The 22,139-nt window shown below is 42.0% G+C and overlaps 1 protein-coding gene across 1 annotated transcript in view; it reads right to left on the minus strand.

The window, feature by feature from the left end:
- LOC129846419 (protein eyes shut homolog) overlaps positions 1-22,139 on the minus strand; it is a 64,846-nt gene that overhangs the window by 20,576 nt on the left and 22,131 nt on the right. Inside the window, exons 5-9 of the mRNA XM_055914347.1 lie at positions 19,487-19,591; positions 17,502-17,641; positions 10,213-10,376; positions 8,511-8,764; positions 4,173-4,277 (exon numbers count right to left, since the gene is read on the minus strand). Coding sequence (XP_055770322.1) covers positions 4,173-4,277; positions 8,511-8,764; positions 10,213-10,376; positions 17,502-17,641; positions 19,487-19,591 — 768 coding nt within the window. The remainder of the gene's footprint in view (positions 1-4,172; positions 4,278-8,510; positions 8,765-10,212; positions 10,377-17,501; positions 17,642-19,486; positions 19,592-22,139) is intronic.

Here is a 22,139-nt window from a genome sequence, read left to right on the forward strand (position 1 = left end):
ATGGATGAAGGCGTAGATGCTGAAACGGTTTGTAAAGCATGGATGAAGGTGTAGAAGCTGAAACAGTTTGTTAAGCATGGATGAAGGCGTAGATGCTGAAACGGTTTGTAAAGCATAGATGAAGGTGTAGAAGCTGAAACGGTTTGTAAAGCATGGATGAAGGTGTAGAAGCTGAAACGGTTTGTAAAGCATGGGTGAAGGTGTAGAAGCTGAAACAGTTTGTAAAGCATGGGTGAAGGTGTAGAAGCTGAAATGTGACCTTGTTTTGTTGAGTACTTTCACCTTCTGTATTCTTTCAAGCATGAATTCAATGCAGCATGTTCTCAGTCTCCTTGGTTTGAACATTGTTATGGTTTCAGCGTGAGTACCTTTTGAACTCTGTAGACATATATATATATTTATCTCCAGCACCAGCCACCATTCATTCTAGTCCCTCAAACTCCATCAATTTAAATGATAAAGAAACGCACGCACACACGCACGCATGCACACACACACACACACGTTCTATGTATAGTCTATAGTGTTCCTGTTTAGAAAATAGACCAGAACCAAAACGTCAATTTGTCCTTGTTCCCTGAAATCCCACAAAAATATAAGTATATCCATGTTTTACATTTGGAGATAGCACCACAGAGAGGCTGAAGGAGATAGACATCGGAAGCATGGTTGTGAAAATTGTGTTAACCTTGCAGACACTTTTTCTGTTACATTTGTTCCATCTATGAAGTAAACATCGCAAGTCACTTATCTAATTCAATTCCCGGAAAACGCAAACCAGATTAAAACACACCTTAGTCTCTGAATCTGCCACAGAAATCTGAGCAATAATGGATGTTTTACTGTTTTACTGGGGGTCTGCTTTCCCTCCACTTCAACTTCCACTAAATGACAGAGAAGTTTGTTTCATACATTTTAAACCAGAAAATTTACGATGATGTATTTCACTTCCGTGTTTTATTGTCACGCAATAACATTCGGAGATTAGTGATATATTGTTTTCGGGGGGGTACTGCACATTAAGCTAAATTGAATGATATTTTTACAGGTGCAATGCATGTAGAAAGTGTATAGTAACAACATTGTCTGTTGGTGTTCATATCATATTAGGCTCAATAATGTACATCTGGGAAATGTATTGTGTCATTGTTAAACATTTCCTGTAACCTTCATTTAAACAGAAAGTGACCATTCTATTGTATATTCACTCCATTGTAAGGATGCAAGGATAGCAATAATATCAGAGCGAAACTTTAAACGCGGCATAATTTCTATACCACTAAACATACCAACTATTTCCAACATTCATGTCATCATAAAGATCCTATAATTCATTCAATTATAGAATAGATTATATTCAATTATAGGATCTGTATGCATTTATTGGCCAAATGTTTCATTGTCACATATACAGTGCATTCGAAAAGTATTCAGACCCCTTGACCTTTTCCATATTTTGTTACGTTTCAACCTTATTCTAAAATTGATACAATTGTTTATTTCCCCTTATCAATCTACACACAATACCCCATAATGACTAAGCAAAAACAGGTTTTTGCAAATGTATAAAAAGTGTAAAATTAAATTATCTATGTATTCAGACCCTTCACTCAGTACTTTGTTGAAGCACCTTTGGCAGCGATTACAGCCTCGATTCTTCTTGGGGATGATGGGGCCACTCAAGAACATTCAGGGACTTGTCCCGAAGCCACTGCCTTGTCTTGGCTGAGTGCTTAGGGTCGTTGTCCTGTTGGAAGGTGAACCTTCTGAGGTCCTGAGCGCTCTGGAGCAGGTTTTTAAGGATCTCTCTGTACTTCGCTACGTTTATCTTTCCCTCGATCCTGACTAGTCTCCCAGTTCCTGCCGCTGAAAAACATACCCACAGCATGACGCTTCCACCACCATGCTTCACCATAGGAATGGTGCCAGGTTTCCTCCTGACATGACGTTTGGCATTCAGGCCAAAGAGTTCAATCTTGGTTTCATCTCATAGTCTGAGAGTCCTTTAGGTGCATTTTGGCAAACTCCAAGCAGGCTGTCGTGCATTTTACAGAGGAGTGGTTTCCGTCTGACCACTCTACCATAAAGGCCTGATTAGTGGAGTGCTGCAGAAATGGTTGATCTTCTGGAAGGTTCTTCCATCTCCCCAGAGGAACTCTGGAGCTCTGTCAGAGTGACCATTGGGTTCTTAGTCACCTCTCTGACCAAGGCCCTTCTCCCCTGTTTTCTCAGTTTGGCCGGGCGGCTCTAGCAAGAGTCTTGATGGTTCCAAACGTCTTCCATTTAAGAATGATGGCGGCCAATGTGTCCTTAGAGACCTTCAATGTTGCATCAATGTTTTGGTACCCTTCCCCAGATATGTGCCTCAACATGATCCTGTCTCTGAGATCTACAGACAATTCCTTCGACCTCATGGCTTGGTTTTTGCTCTGACATGCACTGTCAACTGTGGGACCTTATATAGACAGGTGTGTGCCTTTCCAAATCATGTCCAATCAATTGAATTTACCACAGGTGGACTCCAATCAAGTTGTAGAAACATCAATGATAACAGCATGCACCTGAGCTTAATTTCGAGTCTCATAGCAAAGGGTCTGAATACTTACGTAAATAAGGTATTTCTGTTTGAATCTTTTAATCCATTTTAGAATAAGGCTGTAATGTAACAAACGGTGGAAAAGGGGAAGGGGTCTGAATAGTTCCCGAATGCCCTGTAGCTACAGTGGCTTCAGAAAGTATTCACATCCCTTGACTTTTGTTACATTACAGCCTGAAATCAAAATCCATTACATTTTGACTTTTGTAATTGGCCTGCACACAATATCCCATAAGTGGAATTATGCTTTTTGACATTTTTGGTATTGTATTATGATCCCCATTGGCTGTTGCAAAAGCAGCAGCTACTCTTCCTGGGGTCCACACAAAACATGACATAATACAGAACATTAATAGACAAGAGCTTAAGGATAGAACTACATTTAAAAAATGCACACGTAGCCTACATATCAATACATACAAACTATCTAGGTCAATAAGTGAGAGGCATTGTGCGGTGAGGTGTTGCTTTATCTGTTTTTTGAAAGAAAGACTCCCAGCTAAAATCACTGCCAGGTAATCCTAACATGTATTGACTCAGGAGTGTGAATACTTTTGTAAATTAGATATTTCCTTATTTCATTTGGTGAAAAAAAGGTGAAAAAAGGTGAATTATTATTATTTATTTTTTAAAGATGTGCTAACATTTCTAAGACATGTTTTCACTTTATCATTATTGGATATTGTGTGTAGATGGATGAGAAAAAATGCAGGCTGTAACACAACAAAATGTGAAATAAGGGTATGAATACTTTCTGAAGGCACTGCACAGTATAAGGCATGGTGCATGATTTCTATGCTGCTATGCTAGTCAGTAGAGTACTCACCAAAAGGACAGTGATTTCTATGCTGCTATGCTGGTCAATAGAGTACTCACCCAAAGGACAGTGATTTCTATGCTGCTATGCTGATCAATAGAGTACTCACCAAAAGGACAGTGATTTCTATGCTGCTATGCAGGTCAGTAGAGTACTCACCCAAAGGACAGTGATTTCTATGGTGCTATGCTAGTCAGTAGAGTACTCACCAAAAGGACAGTGATTTCTATGCTGCTATGCTGATCAATAGAGTACTCACCAAAATGACAGTGATTTCTATGCTGCTATGCAGGTCAGTAGAGTACTCACCCAAAGGACAGTGATTTCTATGGTGCTATGCTAGTCAGTAGAGTACTCACCAAAAGGACAGTGATTTCTATGCTGCTATGCTAGTCAGTAGAGTACTTACCAAAATGACAGTGATTTCTATGGTGCTATGCTAGTCAGTAGAGTACTCACCCAAAGGACAGTGATTTCTATGGTGCTATGCTAGTCAGTAGAGTACTCACCAAAAGGACAGTGATTTCTATGCTGCTATACTAGTCAGTAGAGTACTCACCAAAAGGACTGTGATTTCTATGGTGCTATGCTAGTCAGTAGAGTACTCACCCAAAGGACTGTGATTTCTATGGTGCTAAGCTAGTTAGTAGAGTACTCACCCAAAGGACAGTGATTTCTATGCTGCTATGCTGGTCAGTAGAGTACTCACCAAAAGGACAGTGATTTCTATGCTGCTATGCTGGTCAGTAGAGTACTCACCAAAAGGACAGTGGCAGATGTATCCATTCAGCAGATCCATACAGGAACCTCCATTCAAACAAGGCCTTGACCAGCAGTCATTAACATTCTCTGAGCACCATCTCCCTGGAAACACAACAGATGACATTATGTACATATACCTTGTGGTGTACGTTCTGTGGAGGCTCTGTGCACATTTCAGTTGGCTTGGTGTACTTTTCTAAGCTTATTGGTGATGTGTTATAATGTAAATACCTTCTATTGTCTGTTCACTCTGCAGTGTACTGTACTTGATATGATCATGTTCTGGGCAAATGGGTAATACCAGCACCAGTATAATGTGATGTCCGTACGACAAAGTGACTTTCTATATTATAAAAATGCTTCCCAAGTAAAGTAAGGAACATCAGTAAAGCTTATTGACACCTTCACAATCATATAATGATGTAACATATGATCACATTATTTAACGCATGTACAACAGCAGAATAAGTAGTAAACTCAGAAAAAAAAGAACCGTCCTCTCACTGTCAACTGCATTTATTTTCAGCAAACTTAACAACATGTGTAAATATTTGTATGAACATAAAAAGATTCAACAACTGAGACATAAACTGAACAGGTTCCACAATTTATTGCCCTGGCCACATCTGCAGTCCTCATGCCTCCTTGCAGCATGCCTAAGGCACGTTTACACAGATGAGCAGGGACCCTGGACATCTTTCTTTTGTTTTTTTTCAGAGTCCGTAGAAAGGCCTCTTTAGTGTCCTAAGTTTTCATAACTGCGACCTTAATTGCCTACCGTCTGTAATCTGTTAGTGTCTTAACGACCGTTTCACAGGTGCATGTTCATTAATTGTTTAGGCTTCATTGAACAAGCATAGGAAACAGTGTTTAAACCCTTTACAATGAAGATCTGTGAAGTTATTTGGATTTGTACAAATTATCTTTGAAAGACAGGGTCCTGAAAAAGGGACGTTTCTTTTTTTGCTGAGTTTATATTACTTACACTACACGCACACACACACACACACACACACACACACACACACACACACACACACACACACACACACACACACACACACACACACACACACACACACACACACACACACACACACACACACACACACACACACACACACACACACCTTGATTGAATTGTGGCCCCAATTTAGCTTGTCTTCAGGGACCTTTATGGCATTGTGTACACTCCCATGGGGGTACAAGGGAACACAGAGCTCTGCCAAGTGCTGTATTGTAAATCCATGGTTGTACGGCACGAACACCTAATGTCCCTCAGCCAGCAGACTGCACAGGCTGACCATTCATTATAAACAGAAAACAGAGTATTCTGCTCCATTGCAAGGGTGCCAATATATACTGAACAAAAATATAAACGCAACATGCAACAATTTCAATGATTTTACTGAGTTACAGTTCATATAAGGAATTCATTTGGTCCTAATGTATGGATTTCACATGACTGCACAGGGGTGCAGCCATGGGTTGGCCTGGGAGGGTATAGGCCCACCCACTGGGGAGCCAGGCCCAGCCAATCAGAATGAGTTTTTCCTCACAAAAAGGCTTTATTACAGACAGAAATACTCCACAGTTTCATCAGCTGTCTGGGTGGCTGGTCTCAGACGATCTCGCAGGTTAAGAAGCCGGATGTGGAGGCCCTGGGGTCGCATGGTTACACGTGGTCTGCGGTTGTAAGGCCGGTTGGACGTACTGCCAAATTCTCTAAAACGACGTTGGAGGTGGCTTATGATAGAGAAATTAACATTAAATTCTCTGGCAGCAACTCTGGTGGACATTCCTGCAGTAAGCATGCCAATTGCATTCTCCCTCAAAACTTGAGACATCTGTGGCATTGTGTTGTGTTAAAAAAACTGCATATTTAGAGTGACCTTTAATTGTCCCCAGCACAAGGTGCACCTGTGTAATGATCATGCTGTTTAACTTCTTGCGAATATAGGGGGTGCTGTTTCGCATTAGCATAATTTGCTCTACAGATTAAACTGCCTAGTACTCAATTCTTGCTCGTACAATATGCATATTATTATTCTTATTGGATAGAAAACACTCTCTAGTTTCTATAGCAGTTGGAATTTTGTCTCTGAGTGAAACAGAACTCCTTCTACAGCACTTTTCATGATAGGGAGTCAGATTTCAGACATCTTGGCCCCTGATCTGGAGTCAGTTTAAAGGTCCCTGTAAATACTATGGAGAAACAGACACTTCTTACGTCTTCCCCTGGATGTCAGTACGTGATGACGCTTTGAATGGAGTCGATTGCGCAATCAGTGCCTCTATAAATCACCAAATACCGGAAGTAACTTCCTTTGGCTGCCTGCGCCTGACGCATGAAGGACGTCGGACTCGCCTCCTTCCAACCTTTTGTTTAGCCAGTAATATTTCTCCGGTCATGTTTTTACTCGTTATAGGTGTTAACAACATCATAAGGTAGTTAATTTGAACCGTTTTATGGCAATTTATATCCGTTTAGTGCGATTTTGAGGCATTTCTTTCTGAGACACTTTGAACCGCTGGGCACGTTTCCAGTTCATGCCGAACGTTAGTGGGCATTTCCACATGGCAAGAGGACAGCTTTCGACCAAAAGACGATTAGACCCAAGAAAGGATTCATTGCCCAAGATTCTGATGGAAGAACAGCTCAAAGTAAGAACAATTTATTATGATAAATCGTGTTTCTGTCGAAAAATGTGAAACGCTTATGCCGCCATTTTGTTAGGTGTAGCTTCGCTTGGCGCAACCTGTATTGAAAAGTAAGGATAATTTAAAAAATGTAATTCAGCGATTGTATTAAGAATTAAATTGTCTATCAATCGCTGTCCACCCTGTATTTTTTAGTCAAGTTTATGAGTATTTATGTATAAGACTAGATCACTGTCTAATATGGCGCACGACATTTTCTGACCAGCTGGGCTACTTTTCTCATTGTCTAACCATGATTTTGGTGGCTAAATATGCACATTTTCGAACAAACTCTATATCTATGTTGTAATATGAAGTTACAGGAGTGTCATCTGAAGAATTCTGAGAAGGTTAGTGAAAAAATTAATACATTTTGGCGATGATTACGTTATCGCTCTCTTTGGCTAGAATCAATGCTCTGGTAACGTTTGCACATGTGGTATGCTAATATAACGATTTATTGTGTTTTCGCTGTAAGACACTTAGAAAATCTGAAATGTTGTCTGAATTCACAAGATCTGTGTCTTTCCATTGCTGTGAGCTGTGTATTTTTAAGAAATGTTTTATGATTAGTAATTAGGTAATACACGTTGCTCTGTATTTTTTCTAGTCGAGTTGTGATGGTGGGTGCAATTGTAAACTATGATTTATACCTGAAATATGCACATTTTTCTAACAAAACCTATCCTATACCATAAATATGTTATCAGACTGTCATCTGATGAGGTTTTTTCTTGGTTAGTGGCTATCAATATCTTTATTTGGCCGAATTGGTGATAGTTACTGGTGTTGAGAAAAAATGGTGGACAAAGAAAAATGGTGTCTTTTGCTAACGTGGTTAGCTAATAGATTTACATATTTTGTCTTCCCTGTAAAACATTTAAAAAATCTGAAATGGTGGCTTTATTCACAAGATCTGTATCTTTCATTAGGTGTCTTGGACTTGTGATTTAATGATATTTAGATGCTACTATTTAATTGTGACGCTATGCTAGCGATGCTACTCAGTGTGGGGGGGGGTGAGGGTGGGGGGTGCTCCCGGACCCGGGGTAAAGACCCGTGAAAGGTTAATCAGCTTCTTTATATGCCACACCTGTCAGGTGGATGGATTATCTTGGCAAAGGAGAAATGCTCACTAACAGGGATGTAAACAAATTTGTGCACAACATTTTAGAGAAATACGTTTTTTGTGCGTATCGACAATTTCTGGGATCTTTTATATTTTTGTTCAGTGAAGTCATCTGTACATATGGGATATTTTCAAGGGGATGCTTCTATGCCATGTTCTCTTTTTGGTTATCACGTTATGTTTTTCAAGGTAAGGGAACAAAATGTGTTCATTTGTAATTTGGTTGAGGATTTCATTTAACGATTTCAAAGCACCACGATAAAGGATGACAAATATTGACAACAATGAACTAAGAAAAACCCTACCGCACACTCTTTATTCTTTAAATCAAATCTATGACATTTTATTGGTCACGTACACATATTTAGCAGATGCTATTATTTCGTGTAGCGAAATGCTTGTGTTCCTAGCTCCAACAGTGCAATAGTTAGTCGGTTAGTTGGTGCGTTCACCTGAAATCAATTGTTTTATGTTATCACAAGTGTGGTAACATACTGTAGGCCTACCTTCAAACCCCGGGGGGCAGTGGCATTGATAGCCTCCGATCCCATCCTCACAGGTGGCACCATTGACACATGGGGAACTCTTACACTCGTCCGTCTCCCGCTCACAGTAGCTCCCCTGGAACCCGAGCTCACAGCGACAAGTATAGTTGTATTGTTGGTCTAGGCATACGCCGTGCTCAGAGCAGTGGTGTCCAATACAGTTATCAACGTCCATCTCACAGTAGCTACCGCTGTATCCTCTGGGACAAAGGCAGCTGGTGACAAAGACCTCCCATTATAAGATGATATCAACAGACACAGTTCATAGATACTTTCTGACAAGTCTTAAGATGCATTAAGACTGCCTTGTAATGCATTATAGCTGTCTGTCTTAAGTGAAGTGTTACCAAAACATTTAAGAGAATTTCTAAATGGATCTTAATTTGTTTTGTTTTTTAGTTTTTTCCCCACTTTTATTTAACCAGGTAGGCCAGTTGAGAACATTCTAGCATCCTAGAGGGAATTGCAAACCAGCAATTGTTAATGGAGTTTCCAATACTTTTTTCTATTCCGTATAACCCCATTGTTGAGGTAACCATCGGAGCAGCGGTTGCCCTAAACATAGCGTGTCTTTTTATAGGATAGAGGACAGACAGAAAGACAGGGAAGATGGGAGAGAGGTTTAGTGCCAGAATGAATGGCCTGTGACGGACTTGAACCCACACCGACACAGTATGTGTGTTCTCTGAAGGGAGCAGCCCTAATCAGGAGACTACCTCAGGCTACACATAGACAATACTTAAAACCAGTTACAGTGCCTTCAGAAAGGATTCAGACCCCTTGACTTATTCCACATTTTGCTGTGTTACAGCTTGAATTCAAAATCGATTAAATCACATTTTTTCTCTCACCCATCTGCACACAATACCCCATAATGACAAAGTGAAAATATGTTTTTTTGTTGATTTCTGCAAATTTGTTGAAATTACAAACAGAAATATCTATATATAAGGTGTCAGATTTCACATCCTGCCTCTCAGATGACAGCAGAGAGTGGCATGTGAGTGCAATAATTTACTTTCAATATATTTGCTAAAATGAAGTAAAAACCTGTTTTCACTTTGTCATTATGTGGTATTGTGTGTAGATGGGTAAAAAAAAAGTCATCCATTTTTAATTCAGGCTGTAACACAACAACATGTGGAATGTTGTTGATGTTGCACAATTCACACAGCGCTCTGTACACAGAAATGTCGGTCGGAACCGGTCCAGGACAGGTCAAAGTCCACGTTTTACACATAAACACATAGTACAGCAAACACTTAGCCTTCGAAGGCTAAACGTTTTACTGATGTTAAGGGGGCGGGGGGGGGGGTTACAATTTTTAACTTAGTTTCCTGCAATTCTACACATTTTACCATGGTTAATGCCATGTTCGTATGCCATCTGAACATTATAACAACATCAATGGGACATGACTTCTTGGAATTTCAGATTCTCCCTGTCTAGATATTATTCCTGTTAGTTGTCAAAGATTATCTTGTTTAAAAAATATATTGCTCCATTTTCTGTTCTACACACTTTATATCTGGTTTTAGTCTTTAAAGTTTACACTGAAAATATTTCACCAACCCATTTTCATATAATATTATTTGGAGTGACGCTACATGAATATAGGGAAAACACTGAATAGTGTATTTGAGACCTTGCCTTAGACACTCACCTGTAGTCGTCAATCTCATCTACACAAGTGGCTCCGTTTTGACACCAGTGCTGAACACAATCGTTGATGTTTAAGCGGCAGTTAGGTCCTGCCCATCCAGGTGCACAGACACAGGTGTAACTGCTAGCGTTGTTCAAGACACAACGTCCTCCGTTGGCACATGGCTGTAGAGAGAAAACAGAACATTGTCACACACATCAATACGTATTCATTTACTCCAAAATGACACGTGAAGACATCACACCATTCACACAACAAGTGCTTATTCACTATGTAATACTGTATCTTGGGGACAATACCAAATAACTGAGGCCTTTTGCAAAGCAAATGACATCTTGTTACTTTTAAAAAGCTGGTTGAATATCTTTGATATGATGTGTAGCTAGATTGAATATTGGATTCCATAGCCACGTCTCGTTCCTTCTCTCTATTCCATGGTATAAGCCATTTTAATTCTCATCAAAGACAGGATATTGTTATGAGGCGTATTGTAATATAATGCATTTCTATATCTCATCGTGATCCACTGGGATGAATACAGTGGTTAGGCATAACGCAGACAGTGATTTTCCATCAATACGTAGATAGTGTTTGAGTTTGACAATTTACAGCATAAAATAGATTGTGATTGCTTCGATTAAATTATCTGCAGGGACAACACTGCGTGTGTGTGTGTATGTGCGCGCGTGTGAGTTCCATGTTCATTTGTCTAACGAGACTAAAATGTCCTGATTAATGGCAACATTCTAAACCATTTTAAGAGGCAACCATCATAGAGGTGTGACTAATTTGTCAATATGCTTAGCAACGGTCACCAAAATGTATAAAAAGGTTTAAAAAAACAGAGGACATTGAAGATACTCCAAACTTTATGATTTTTTTTAATCAATCAGATATTAACTGAATTATAGAACATAAAACATTGTACTGATATGGACAAATAATTAATGGAGTTCAGGCATTTTGGTGGGATTTCAGGTGTTCAATTTATTGTAAAATGTCACTTTTTCATATAATGCACTTATATATACACACATTTCCTCAGTATATCAGGTAGCTTTGAAATACTTTGCGATAAAATAATGAAAATTATATGTGCCTCATTTGAATATATACACTGATGGTATTTGCATACATTCATAAATTAACATAAATGGTTAGAACTGTGCTGCAACCACCCAAAACTTGCTCTGTCTCTAGGCCTACCTGCACCTTCTAGACTGACCCATTAATTATTCAGTATTGTTGTTCTCACATTCTCTTGCATAATTAAAAAATGCCAGCAGCATACAACCCTGCATACCACTGTTGGCTTGCTTCTGAAGCTATGCAGGGTTAGTCCTGGTCAGTCCTGGATGGGAGACCAGATGCTGCTGGCAGTGGTGTTGTAGGGCCAGTAGGAGGCACTCTTTCCTCTGGTCTAAAAAATATCCCAATACCCCAGGGCAGTGATTGGGGACACTGCCCTGTGTAGGGTGCCATCTTTTGGATGGGACGTTAAACGGGTGTCCTGACTCTCTGAGGTCATTAAAGATCCCATGGAACTTATGGTAAGAGTAGGGGTGTTACCCCCGGTGTCCTGGCTAAATTCCCAATCTGGCCCTCAAACCATCACGGTCACCTGATGATCCCCAGTCTACAATTGGCTCATTCATCCCCCTCCTCTCCCCTTTAACTATTCCCCAGGTCGTTGCTGTAAATGAGAACGTGTTCTCAGTCAACTTACCTGATAAAATAACGGATAAATAAAATACACTGCTCAAAAAAATAAAGGGAACACTTAAACAACACAATGTAACTCCAAGTCAACCACATTCCAAGATGGCGTAGCAGTCGGACGTGTGTTTGTATTGTCCTGTATTGTCCTGTAGCGTGTAAATAGTAAATAGTAAATAGTCTTCGTATTTTTCGTATACATTTCGTATATATTTTACTTTCACTTTCCATCTAGGAACTGAATATACATTCCTACATTCCGCCTCACCCAATGTGGTACGGACCTGCTATTTTTTTTATACTTTAGAACCGTAACCCCAAGCTGAAGCTAGCCAGATAACTAGCTACTAGCTAGTAGTCAGTTAGCCACTGCTGCGGTCTTCACCCTCAACTCGGACACAGCCAGCTTCAATACCGGGCCAATACATACCAGTCTGCAAGCGCGATATCAACCGAGAGCATATAGGACTGCTTTTTTCTCTACCACATCACCGGATTCCTGACGCAAGCTCTGGACAATTACACCGTATCATCACAGCTAGCTAGCTGCAACCGAGTGGCTACTACTGGCTAACACCTCTGTCCCGAAGCAAGCACCAGTTAGCCTTGAGCTAGCCTCGAGCTAGGCCCATCTGCCGGCTAGCTGCAAGCGCGATATCAACCCAGAGCATATAGGACTGCTTTCTCTCTACCACATCACCGGATTCCTGACGCAAGCTCTGGACAATTACACCGTATCATCACAGCTAGCTAGCTGCAACCGAGTGGCTACTACTGGCTAACACCACTGTCCCGAAGCAAGCACCAGTTAGCCTTGAGCTAGCCTCGAGCTAGGCCCATCTGCCGGCTAGCTGAAGAGCTAGCGCTAGCGCCACTGCGCCAGACCCCCTCCGTCTGAGCAGACCACCCCCCGGGCTACTAACTTTATACGCCGCGTGCTAGCTTAGTGGAGGCCTCCTCTGCTCCATCTACGGCTGCCCCCTGGACACTATGATCACTTGGCTACATAGCTGATGCATGCTTGACTGTCCATTAATTCACGGTACTCCATTCTGTTTATTTGTGCTTTACCTGTCGGCTCTGTACTTTAACTCAGGATCTGTGTGTAGTTAATCCGACCCTCTCTGCCTAGTCGTCGCCATTTTTACCTGTTGTTGCTGTGTTAGACTAACACCCTGTTATTGCTGCTGTTATCTTACCTGTTGTTTTAGCTAGCTCTCCCAATCAAGACCTGCAATCACTTTATGCCTTATTGTATGTCTCTCTCAAATATCAATATGCCTTGCATACTGTTGTTCAGGCTAGTTTTCATTATCATTGTTTTGGTTTGCAATGGACCCTGTAGTTCCACTCTCCGTACCTCTGATACCCCCTTTGTCCCACCCCCCACACATGCGGTGACCTCACCCATTGAGACCAGCATGTCCAGAGATACAACCTCTCTTATCATCACCCAGTGCCTGGGCTTGCCTCCGCTGTACCCGCGCCCCTCCATACCCCTGTCTGCACATTATGCCCAGAATCTATTCTACCACGCCCATAAATCTGCTCCTTTTATTCTTTGTCCCCAACGCTCTAGGCGACCAGTTTTGATAGCCTTTAGCCGCACCCTCATCCTACTACTCCTCTGTTCCTCGGGTGATGTGGAGGTAAACCCAGGCCCTGCATGTCCCCAGTCACCCTCATTTGTTGACTTCTGCGATCGAAAAAGCCTTGGCCTCATGCATGTCAACATCAGAAGCCTCCTCCCTAAGTTTGCCTTACTCACCGCTTTAGCACACTCTGCCAATCCTGATGTCCTTGCCGTGTCCGAATCCTGGCTTAGGAAGGCCACCAAAAATTCTGAGATTTCCATACCCAACTATAACACTTTCCGTCAAGATAGAACTGCCAAAGGGGGAGGAGTTGCAATCTACTGCAGAGATAGCCTGCAAAGTTCTGTCATACTTTCCAGGTCTATGCCCAAACAGTTCGAACTTCTAATTTTAAAAATTAATCTCTCCAGAAATAAGTCTCTCACTGTTGCCGCCTGCTACCGACCCCCCTCAGCTCCCAGCTGTGCCCTGGACACCATCTGTGAATTGATCGCTCCCCATCTAGCTTCAGAGTTTGTTCTGTTAGGTGACCTAAACTGGGATATGCTTAACACCCCGGCAGTCCTACAATCCAAGCTTGATGCCCTCAATCTCAAACAAATCATCAAGGAACCCACCAGGTACAACCTTAAATCCGTAAACATGGGCACCCTAATAGACATTATCCTGACCAACCTGCCCTCCAAATACACCTCTGCTGTCTTCAATCAAGATCTCAGCGATCACTGCCTCATTGCCTGTATCCGCCACGGGTCCGCGGTCAAACGACCACCCCTCATCACTGTCAAACGCTCCCTAAAACACTTCAGCGAGCAGGCCTTTCTAATCGACCTGGCCCGGGTACCCTGGAAGGATATTGACCTCATCCCGTCAGTTGAGGATGCCTGGTCATTCTTTAAATGTTACTTCCTCACCATATTAGACAAGCATGCTCCGTTCAAAAAATGCAGAACCAAAAACAGATATAGCCCTTGGTTCACTCCAGACCTGACTGCCCTCGACCAGCACAAAAACATCCTGTGGCGAACTGCAATAGCATCGAAGAGCCCCCGCGATATGCAACTGTTCAGGGAAGTCAGGAACCAATACACGCAGTCAGTCAGGAAAGCAAAGGCCAGCTTTTTCAAGCAGAAATTCGCATCCTGTAGCTCTAACTCCAAAAAGTTCTGGGATACTGTAAAGTCCATGGAGAACAAGAGCACCTCCTCCCAGCTGCCCACTGCACTGAGGCTAGGTAACACGGTCACCACCGATAAATCCGTGATAATCGAAGACTTCAACAAGCATTTCTCAATGGCTGGCCATGCCTTCCTCCTGGCGACTCCAACCTTGGCCAACAGCCCCGCCCCCCCCGCTGCTACTCGCCCAAGCCTCCCCAGCTTCTCCTTTACCCAAATCCAGATAGCAGATGTTCTGAAAGAGCTGGAAAACCTGGACCCATACAAATCAGCTGGGCTTGACAATCTGGACCCCCTATTCCTGAAACTGTCCGCCGCCATTGTCGCACCCCCTATCACCAGCCTGTTCAACCTCTCCTTCGTATCATCTGAGATCCCCAAGGATTGGAAAGCTGCCGCGGTCATCCCCCTCTTCAAAGGGGGAGACACCCTGGACCCAAACTGTTACAGACCTATATCCATCCTGCCCTGCCTATCTAAGGTCTTCGAAAGCCAAGTCAACAAACAGATCACTGACCATCTCGAATCCCACCGTACCTTCTCCGCTGTGCAATCCGGTTTCCGAGCCGGTCACGGGTGCACCTCAGCCACGCTCAAGGTACTAAACGACATCATAACCGCCATCGATAAAAGACATTACTGTGCAGCCGTCTTCATCGACCTGGCCAAGGCTTTCGACTCTGTCAATCACCATATTCTTATCGGCAGACTCGGTAGCCTCGGTTTTTCTAATGACTGCCTTGCCTGGTTCACCAACTACTTTGCAGACAGAGTTCAGTGTGTCAAATCGGAGGGCATGTTGTCCGGTCCTCTGGCAGTCTCTATGGGGGTACCACAGGGTTCAATTCTCGGGCCGACTCTTTTCTCTGTATACATCAATGATGTTGCTCTTGCTGCGGGCGATTCCCTAATCCACCTCTACGCAGACGACACCATTCTATATACTTCCGGCCCTTCCTTGGACACTGTGCTATCTAACCTCCAAACGAGCTTCAATGCCATACAACACTCCTTCCGTGGCCTCCAACTGCTCTTAAACGCTAGTAAAACCAAATGCATGCTTTTCAACCGTTCGCTGCCTGCACCCGCACGCCCGACTAGCATCACCACCCTGGACGGTTCCGACCTAGAATATGTGGACATCTATAAGTACCTAGGTGTCTGGCTAGACTGCAAACTCTCCTTCCAGACTCATATCAAACATCTCCAATCCAAAATCAAATCAAGAATCGGCTTTCTATTCCGCAACAAAGCCTCCTTCACTCACGCCGCCAAACTTACCCTAGTAAAACTGACTATCCTACCGATCCTCGACTTCGGCGATGTCATCTACAAAATAGCTTCCAACACTCTACTCAGCAAACTGGACGCAGTTTATCACAGTGCCATTCGTTTTGTTACTAAAGCACCTTATACGACCCACCACTGCAACCTGTATGCCCTAGTCGGCTGGCCCTCGCTACATGTTCGTCGTCAGACCCACTGGCTCCAGGTCATCTACAAGGCTATGCTAGGTAAAGTGCCGCCTTATCTCAGTTCACTGGTCACGATGGCTACACCCACCCGCAGCACGCGCTCCAGCAGGTGTATCTCACTGATCATCCCTAAAGCTAAAACCTCATTTGGACGCCTTTCCTTCCAGTTCTCTGCTGCCTGCGACTGGAACGAATTGCAAAAATCTCTGAAGTTGGAGACTTTTATCTCCCTCAACAACTTTAAAAATCTGCTATCCGAGCAGCTAACCGATCACTGCAGCTGTACATAGTCCATCTGTAAACTACCCACCCAATTTACCTACCTCACCCCCCATACTGCTTTTATTTATTTACTTTTCTGCTCTTTTGCACACCAGTATCTCTTCTTGCACATGTTCATCTGATGATTTATCACTCCAGTGTTAATCTGCTAAATTGTAATTATTCGATTTTTTGCCTACCTCATGCCTTTTGCACACATTGTATATAGATTCTCTTTTTTCTACCATGTTATTGACTTGTTTATTGTTTACTCCATGTGTAACTCTGTGTTGTCTGTTCACACTGCTATGCTTTATCTTGGCCAGGTCGCAGTTGCAAATGAGAACTTGTTCTCAACTAGCCTACCTGGTTAAATAAAGGTGAAATAAAAATAAAAAAATAAATAAAAAACTCTGTGAAATCAAACTGTCCACTTAGGAAGCAACACTGATTGTCAATAAATTTCACATGCTGTTGTGCAAATGGAATAGACAAAAGATGGAAATTATAGGCAATTAGCAAGACACCCCCCAAAACAGGAGTGATTCTGCAGGTGGTGACCACAGACCACTTCTCAGTTCCTATGCTTCCTGGCTGATGTTTTGGTCACTTTTGAATGCTGGCGGTGCTCTCACTCTAGTGGTAGCATGAGACGGAGTCTACAACCCACATAAGTGGCTCAGGTAGTGTGCCAGATGGGCGGGGCTTGCTTTAGTCTGTCTGTAGTGCCACATGGGCGGGGCTTGCTTTAGTCTGTCTGCAGTGCCAGATGGGTGGGGCTTGCTTTAGTCTGTCTGTAGTGCCAGATGGGTGGGGTTTGCTTTAGTCTGTCTGTAGTGCCACATGGGCGGGGTTAACAAGCTCAATCAAGCCCAGATCCAGTATTTGAAATTATTTCAAATGGTATTTGATCCCAGAATTGTACTATGCGCCAATTTCTTTGCTGGGGTTTGTTTGTTCGGTTGGGGGCAAATCCTAAATTCCATTTAAGACAAATGTTCAAGTAGTCATGCATTGATGTCAATTGGAGATTAAGTGAAAAATGTAATTGTTGTTTTACCCACTTGTATGTTCGGTGGGCACAGCAGGCGACATGTGTACTTCAGTCCTTCAGGCAGGTCCAGACAATGTGTGTTTCTAGGGCATGTGGTGTTGGGTAGGGTACAGGCATCTACATCCACCTCACACTTCTGGCCCAGAAACCCTGCAAGGAAGCAGCGACGCAGACTCGGTATCATCAACATTGAAATTAGCCGCAGAGTGAAACTCAGCTGACCGGTAAAATAAGAAGGGAACAGATTTTGTAATTTTCCCCAAACAAGAAGTAGAATAGGATGAAGAGTCTGTGAGGAGAAACAAAGATTTTCTGACTGATACCATTAACTCAAACTTCTAGGGTCGGTTTCCCAGACACAGATTAAGATCCTGGATTTAAAAGCATTTCAATGGATCAATTCCATGTTTTTTGTCCTGGACTAGGATTAAAAGGTGCAATATGCAGAAATTGCTCTGCCATTTCCTGGTTGCAAAAATTATAATAGTTCACCTAATTTCATTGTGCCATCTAAATCGCTGTGAAATATATTTTCGATAACCAAAAATATAGTATTTTGTGCTATTTGAAAATGGTGCACAAAACCGAACGAAAAAGTCGCAAAAATAAAACTTTAGTATGGCAGGCATAGAAATAACACAAATGGAACAGATCTACCACTTATTAGACTTGCTTTCAATGAGAATGACTGATCTATAACTTGCATTTCTATGTGAATTTGGTCAGGTCACCAAAAAGACACATATTGCAGCTTTAATCTGGGTCCTGGAGACTGATTTATAATGTAACAAACCAGGTAGTACTTGACTGTAGACTGATTCTAAAGCCTTTTCACGACTGATTATGGCCTGCCGGAGGCTTCCCTGATCTAAGGACAACTCGTTCAGAATAACCTGCCCCATCTCTGGTCTCAAAGATGAACACCAGAACTGCGTCCCAAATAGCACCCTATTCCCCATATAATGCACTACTTTTGGCCAGAGCTCTATATATAGGTAACAGGATGCCAGGATGCCAAATGGCACCCTATATAATGCACTACTTTTGACCAGAGCTCTATATATAGGTAACAGGATGCCAGGATGCCAAATGGCACCCTATATAATGCACTACTTTTGACCAGAGCTCTATATATAGGTAACAGGATGGCATTTGGGACGCATTCCATGTATTGCTATGGATGGATGATGGTGAAGTGGACACCAGGGTCGTGTTCAATTCCATTTAAATTCTGTCAATTCAGGATGTAATCAGAAATTACAATGATCTCCTTTGATTTCTTAATGAGGAAGAAATGGAATTTGGTTTTGAATTTCCGTTTCCGTCCTGAATTGACTGAATTGAAATGGAAGTGACCCTGACTCTGGTGGACGGTGAGATGGGGACAATGCTCTGATTGAAAGTGCAGCATCATCTGGCAGCCCAGCATAAACTCTGCCCTGCATGCCAGTCACACACACACACACACACACACACACACACACACACACACACACACACACACACACACACACACACACACACACACACACACACACACACACACACACACACACACACACACACACACACACACACTCTCGTCTCTAGGGTGGTACATCTCCATCAGACTGCATCAGTGAATGTAAATTCAGCCTCAGCCGGTCGAGACGAATAAACAATTACTGCAGAATCATATTAATACAGGAGTCGAATGCCCCATGAAAGGAGAGAGTATTCCATATCACAATATTGACATAATTTACCTGCAGTAATGAGCTTTGGCAATGAGCCGAGTGATTTGCTCAGCTGTCAGTCAAAGGACACTGTCCAAAAGGCACCCTATTCCCTTTATAGTGCACTACTTTTGACCAGGACCCATAGAACTGGTCAAAAGAAGTGCACTATATAGTTAATAAGGTTCCATTTGGGATGCATCCAATGGCTTGTTTGGGGCTGGGATGGATAGGTCCCTATGTTAGGGAAACTGAATGTGAGGGGGCACAACATAAATACCTGGGGGACAACTGCATTTGTAGAAGCCAACAGAGTCCAAGCATGTCCCATTGTGCAGACAGGGGTTGGAGAAACACAGGTTAATTTCTGTATCACAGCGGGGTCCTGAAAGACAAGAGGAAGATGTAGTAGTGACTGATTACACAGTGTTTAATGAGTTTATGTAGGCATTTTAATTAACCCCTAATGTAAATGGACTCAATGTTCTCTCATGTTCCAAGTCTAGTTTAAATCTAGATGGTGATTCTCACAGCGCTCTCTCTTCTTCAAGTCTAGTTTAAATCTAGCTCGGATATAACCTTCCTACGTAATGCATCTAGATGGTGATTTAATCATTCACGGTGCTTTAGTCGCTAAGCTCCTACCATACAGGGGATTCCTCTCAGATGTGACTGGGGAAGTGATTTACCATAAACATCCGCTCATCAATAACGGCAAATCCAGTACATGTAGTAAAAGCCCCTCTTGAAAGAGTCCAACTCAGGATATGTCCCATATGACACCCTATTCCCTATATAGTGCACTACTTTTGACCAGAGCCCTATGGGATCCCCTATGGGCCCTGGTCAAAATAAGTTCACTATCAAGGGAATTGGGTGCCATTTGGGACAAAGCCTCAGTCTACTATACAGCAGACCTACTGTGATTAATATCACACTGTTCTTTCTGTAGGTCATTATATATATATATATATATATATATATATATATATATATATATATATATATATATATATATATATATATATATATATATATAAATGCCACATTGTGCAGCTACAAATTGTACAAATCCTTCCCAACAGCGATGTGCAAAGATATGTCAGAAAAAATGTATTATATGTATTGTACAGGTAGTATCCTCAACGGGTGGGGGGGGGGTAATTCTTCATGGAGGATGGAAGATGAAACATGACCCAAGAAATAACCGACATAAATATTTGTTTACTGCAAAGGAACTCGCCACCCGATTATTAAGTAATGCATTTCAGTGGGTGCATTTCTTCTTTTTACCATGGGAGACAGAATGCATATTCCAGACTGACCGAAAACAGAGAAATAATTCTACCAACAACTAAGTCAACTCTCTGCTGCTCTTCATTCTTTTTGTCATAAACAGAGCAGAAGACACATTTCGGATGTAACAGTTGGACAAATAAAGTTGTATTGTACAACACATTCCCCCAAAACGTCTGTAGCCTTCAATAGAGCCACACGGAATAAAACCAAGAATGTTACAGTACAGTCCAGCTGCCTGAGCTGACAGTGCAGCAGTAACCTAGCCTGAGTGGCAGTCTGCTTGTCATCCATAAGGAGGTGGAGAGAGAGCAGAAACAGGCTGGCTCCCAGGCTAAAACCCACAGAGGAAGAAGAATGGGTCTGTTGGGGTGATGATGATGAATGTGAGTCGGTCAGGTAAACTGGTTACTGAAAGGTCAGGTAAACTGGTTATTGAAAGGTCAGGTAAACTGGTTATTGAAAGGTCAGGTAAACTGGTTATTGAAAGGTCAGGTAAACTGGTTATTGAAAGGTCAGGTAAACTGGTTATTGAAAGGTCAGGTAAACTGGTTATTGAAAGGTCAGGTAAACTGGTTATTGAAAGGTCAGGTAAACTGGTTATTGAAAGGTCAGGTAAACTGGTTATTGAAAGGTCAGGTAAACTGGTTATTTAAATGTCAGGTAAACTGGTTATTGAAAGGTCAGGTAAACTGGTTATTGAAAGGTCAAGTTGAAATGTCAAGTAAACTGGTTATTGAAAGGTCAGGTAAACTGGTTATTGAAAGGTCAAGTTGAAATGTCAAGTAAACTGGTCATTGAAAGCTCTGGTAAACTGGTTATTGAAAGGTCAAGTTGAAATGTCAAGTAAACTGGTCATTGAAAGCTCTGGTAAACTGGTTATTGAAAGGTCAGGTTGAAAGGTCAAGTCAACTGGTCATTGAAAGGTCACAGTGAGAGGGTTGCGGATATAGAAGCCAGGATATAACCTGGGGATGAGTCTCAAATGGCTCTGGTCCCTATATAGTTCACTAGTGTTGACAGATAAAAGCAGAAAGTGATGAGATGCCCCCTGAGATGAAGGAACATAACGGTAAAACGGGAATATAATTGGGCATGGAAGTAAAGGCAGGTCGTTCAAGTCAAGTAGAGAGACATGTGCAGAGTAGTATCAGAAGGAAATATGTGCTCCTACGAACGTATCAGTCTGTCTGTCTTGTACTGTTAATATTATGTCATTTGGATTAGGAATGGGCACGGTTATTTGAATATTCAAATATCCGAACGGACGTTAGTATTCAAACACTGTGCAGGTCTATTTTATCCAGAAAAGGCGTATTTTTAATTAAATTATCCTTGTGACATAGTTACATATAAATTATATACCATGACATTTGAAAGTCTTCATTTATTAAAACAAACTTTGAATGTAGTTTTTATGACGGTGTGTTGAGCTACTACTGCACATTTAGTCCTCCAGTCATCCCTGAGAAGGGTATGCTATTAACCCCTCTTTAAATAGACATTACAGACACACCTAACGGAGGACCTGACACAGATCAACGCTAAACACTCATCAGAAAAAATTATTGATACTATTCTAATAGTGAAATATTTTTCCATTTCCATTCCTAATATGAATAACAATAGTATGTTGT

The sequence above is a fragment of the Salvelinus fontinalis genome, unplaced genomic scaffold, assembly GCF_029448725.1.
Source record: "Salvelinus fontinalis isolate EN_2023a unplaced genomic scaffold, ASM2944872v1 scaffold_0535, whole genome shotgun sequence".
Classification (NCBI taxonomy): domain Eukaryota; kingdom Metazoa; phylum Chordata; class Actinopteri; order Salmoniformes; family Salmonidae; genus Salvelinus; species Salvelinus fontinalis.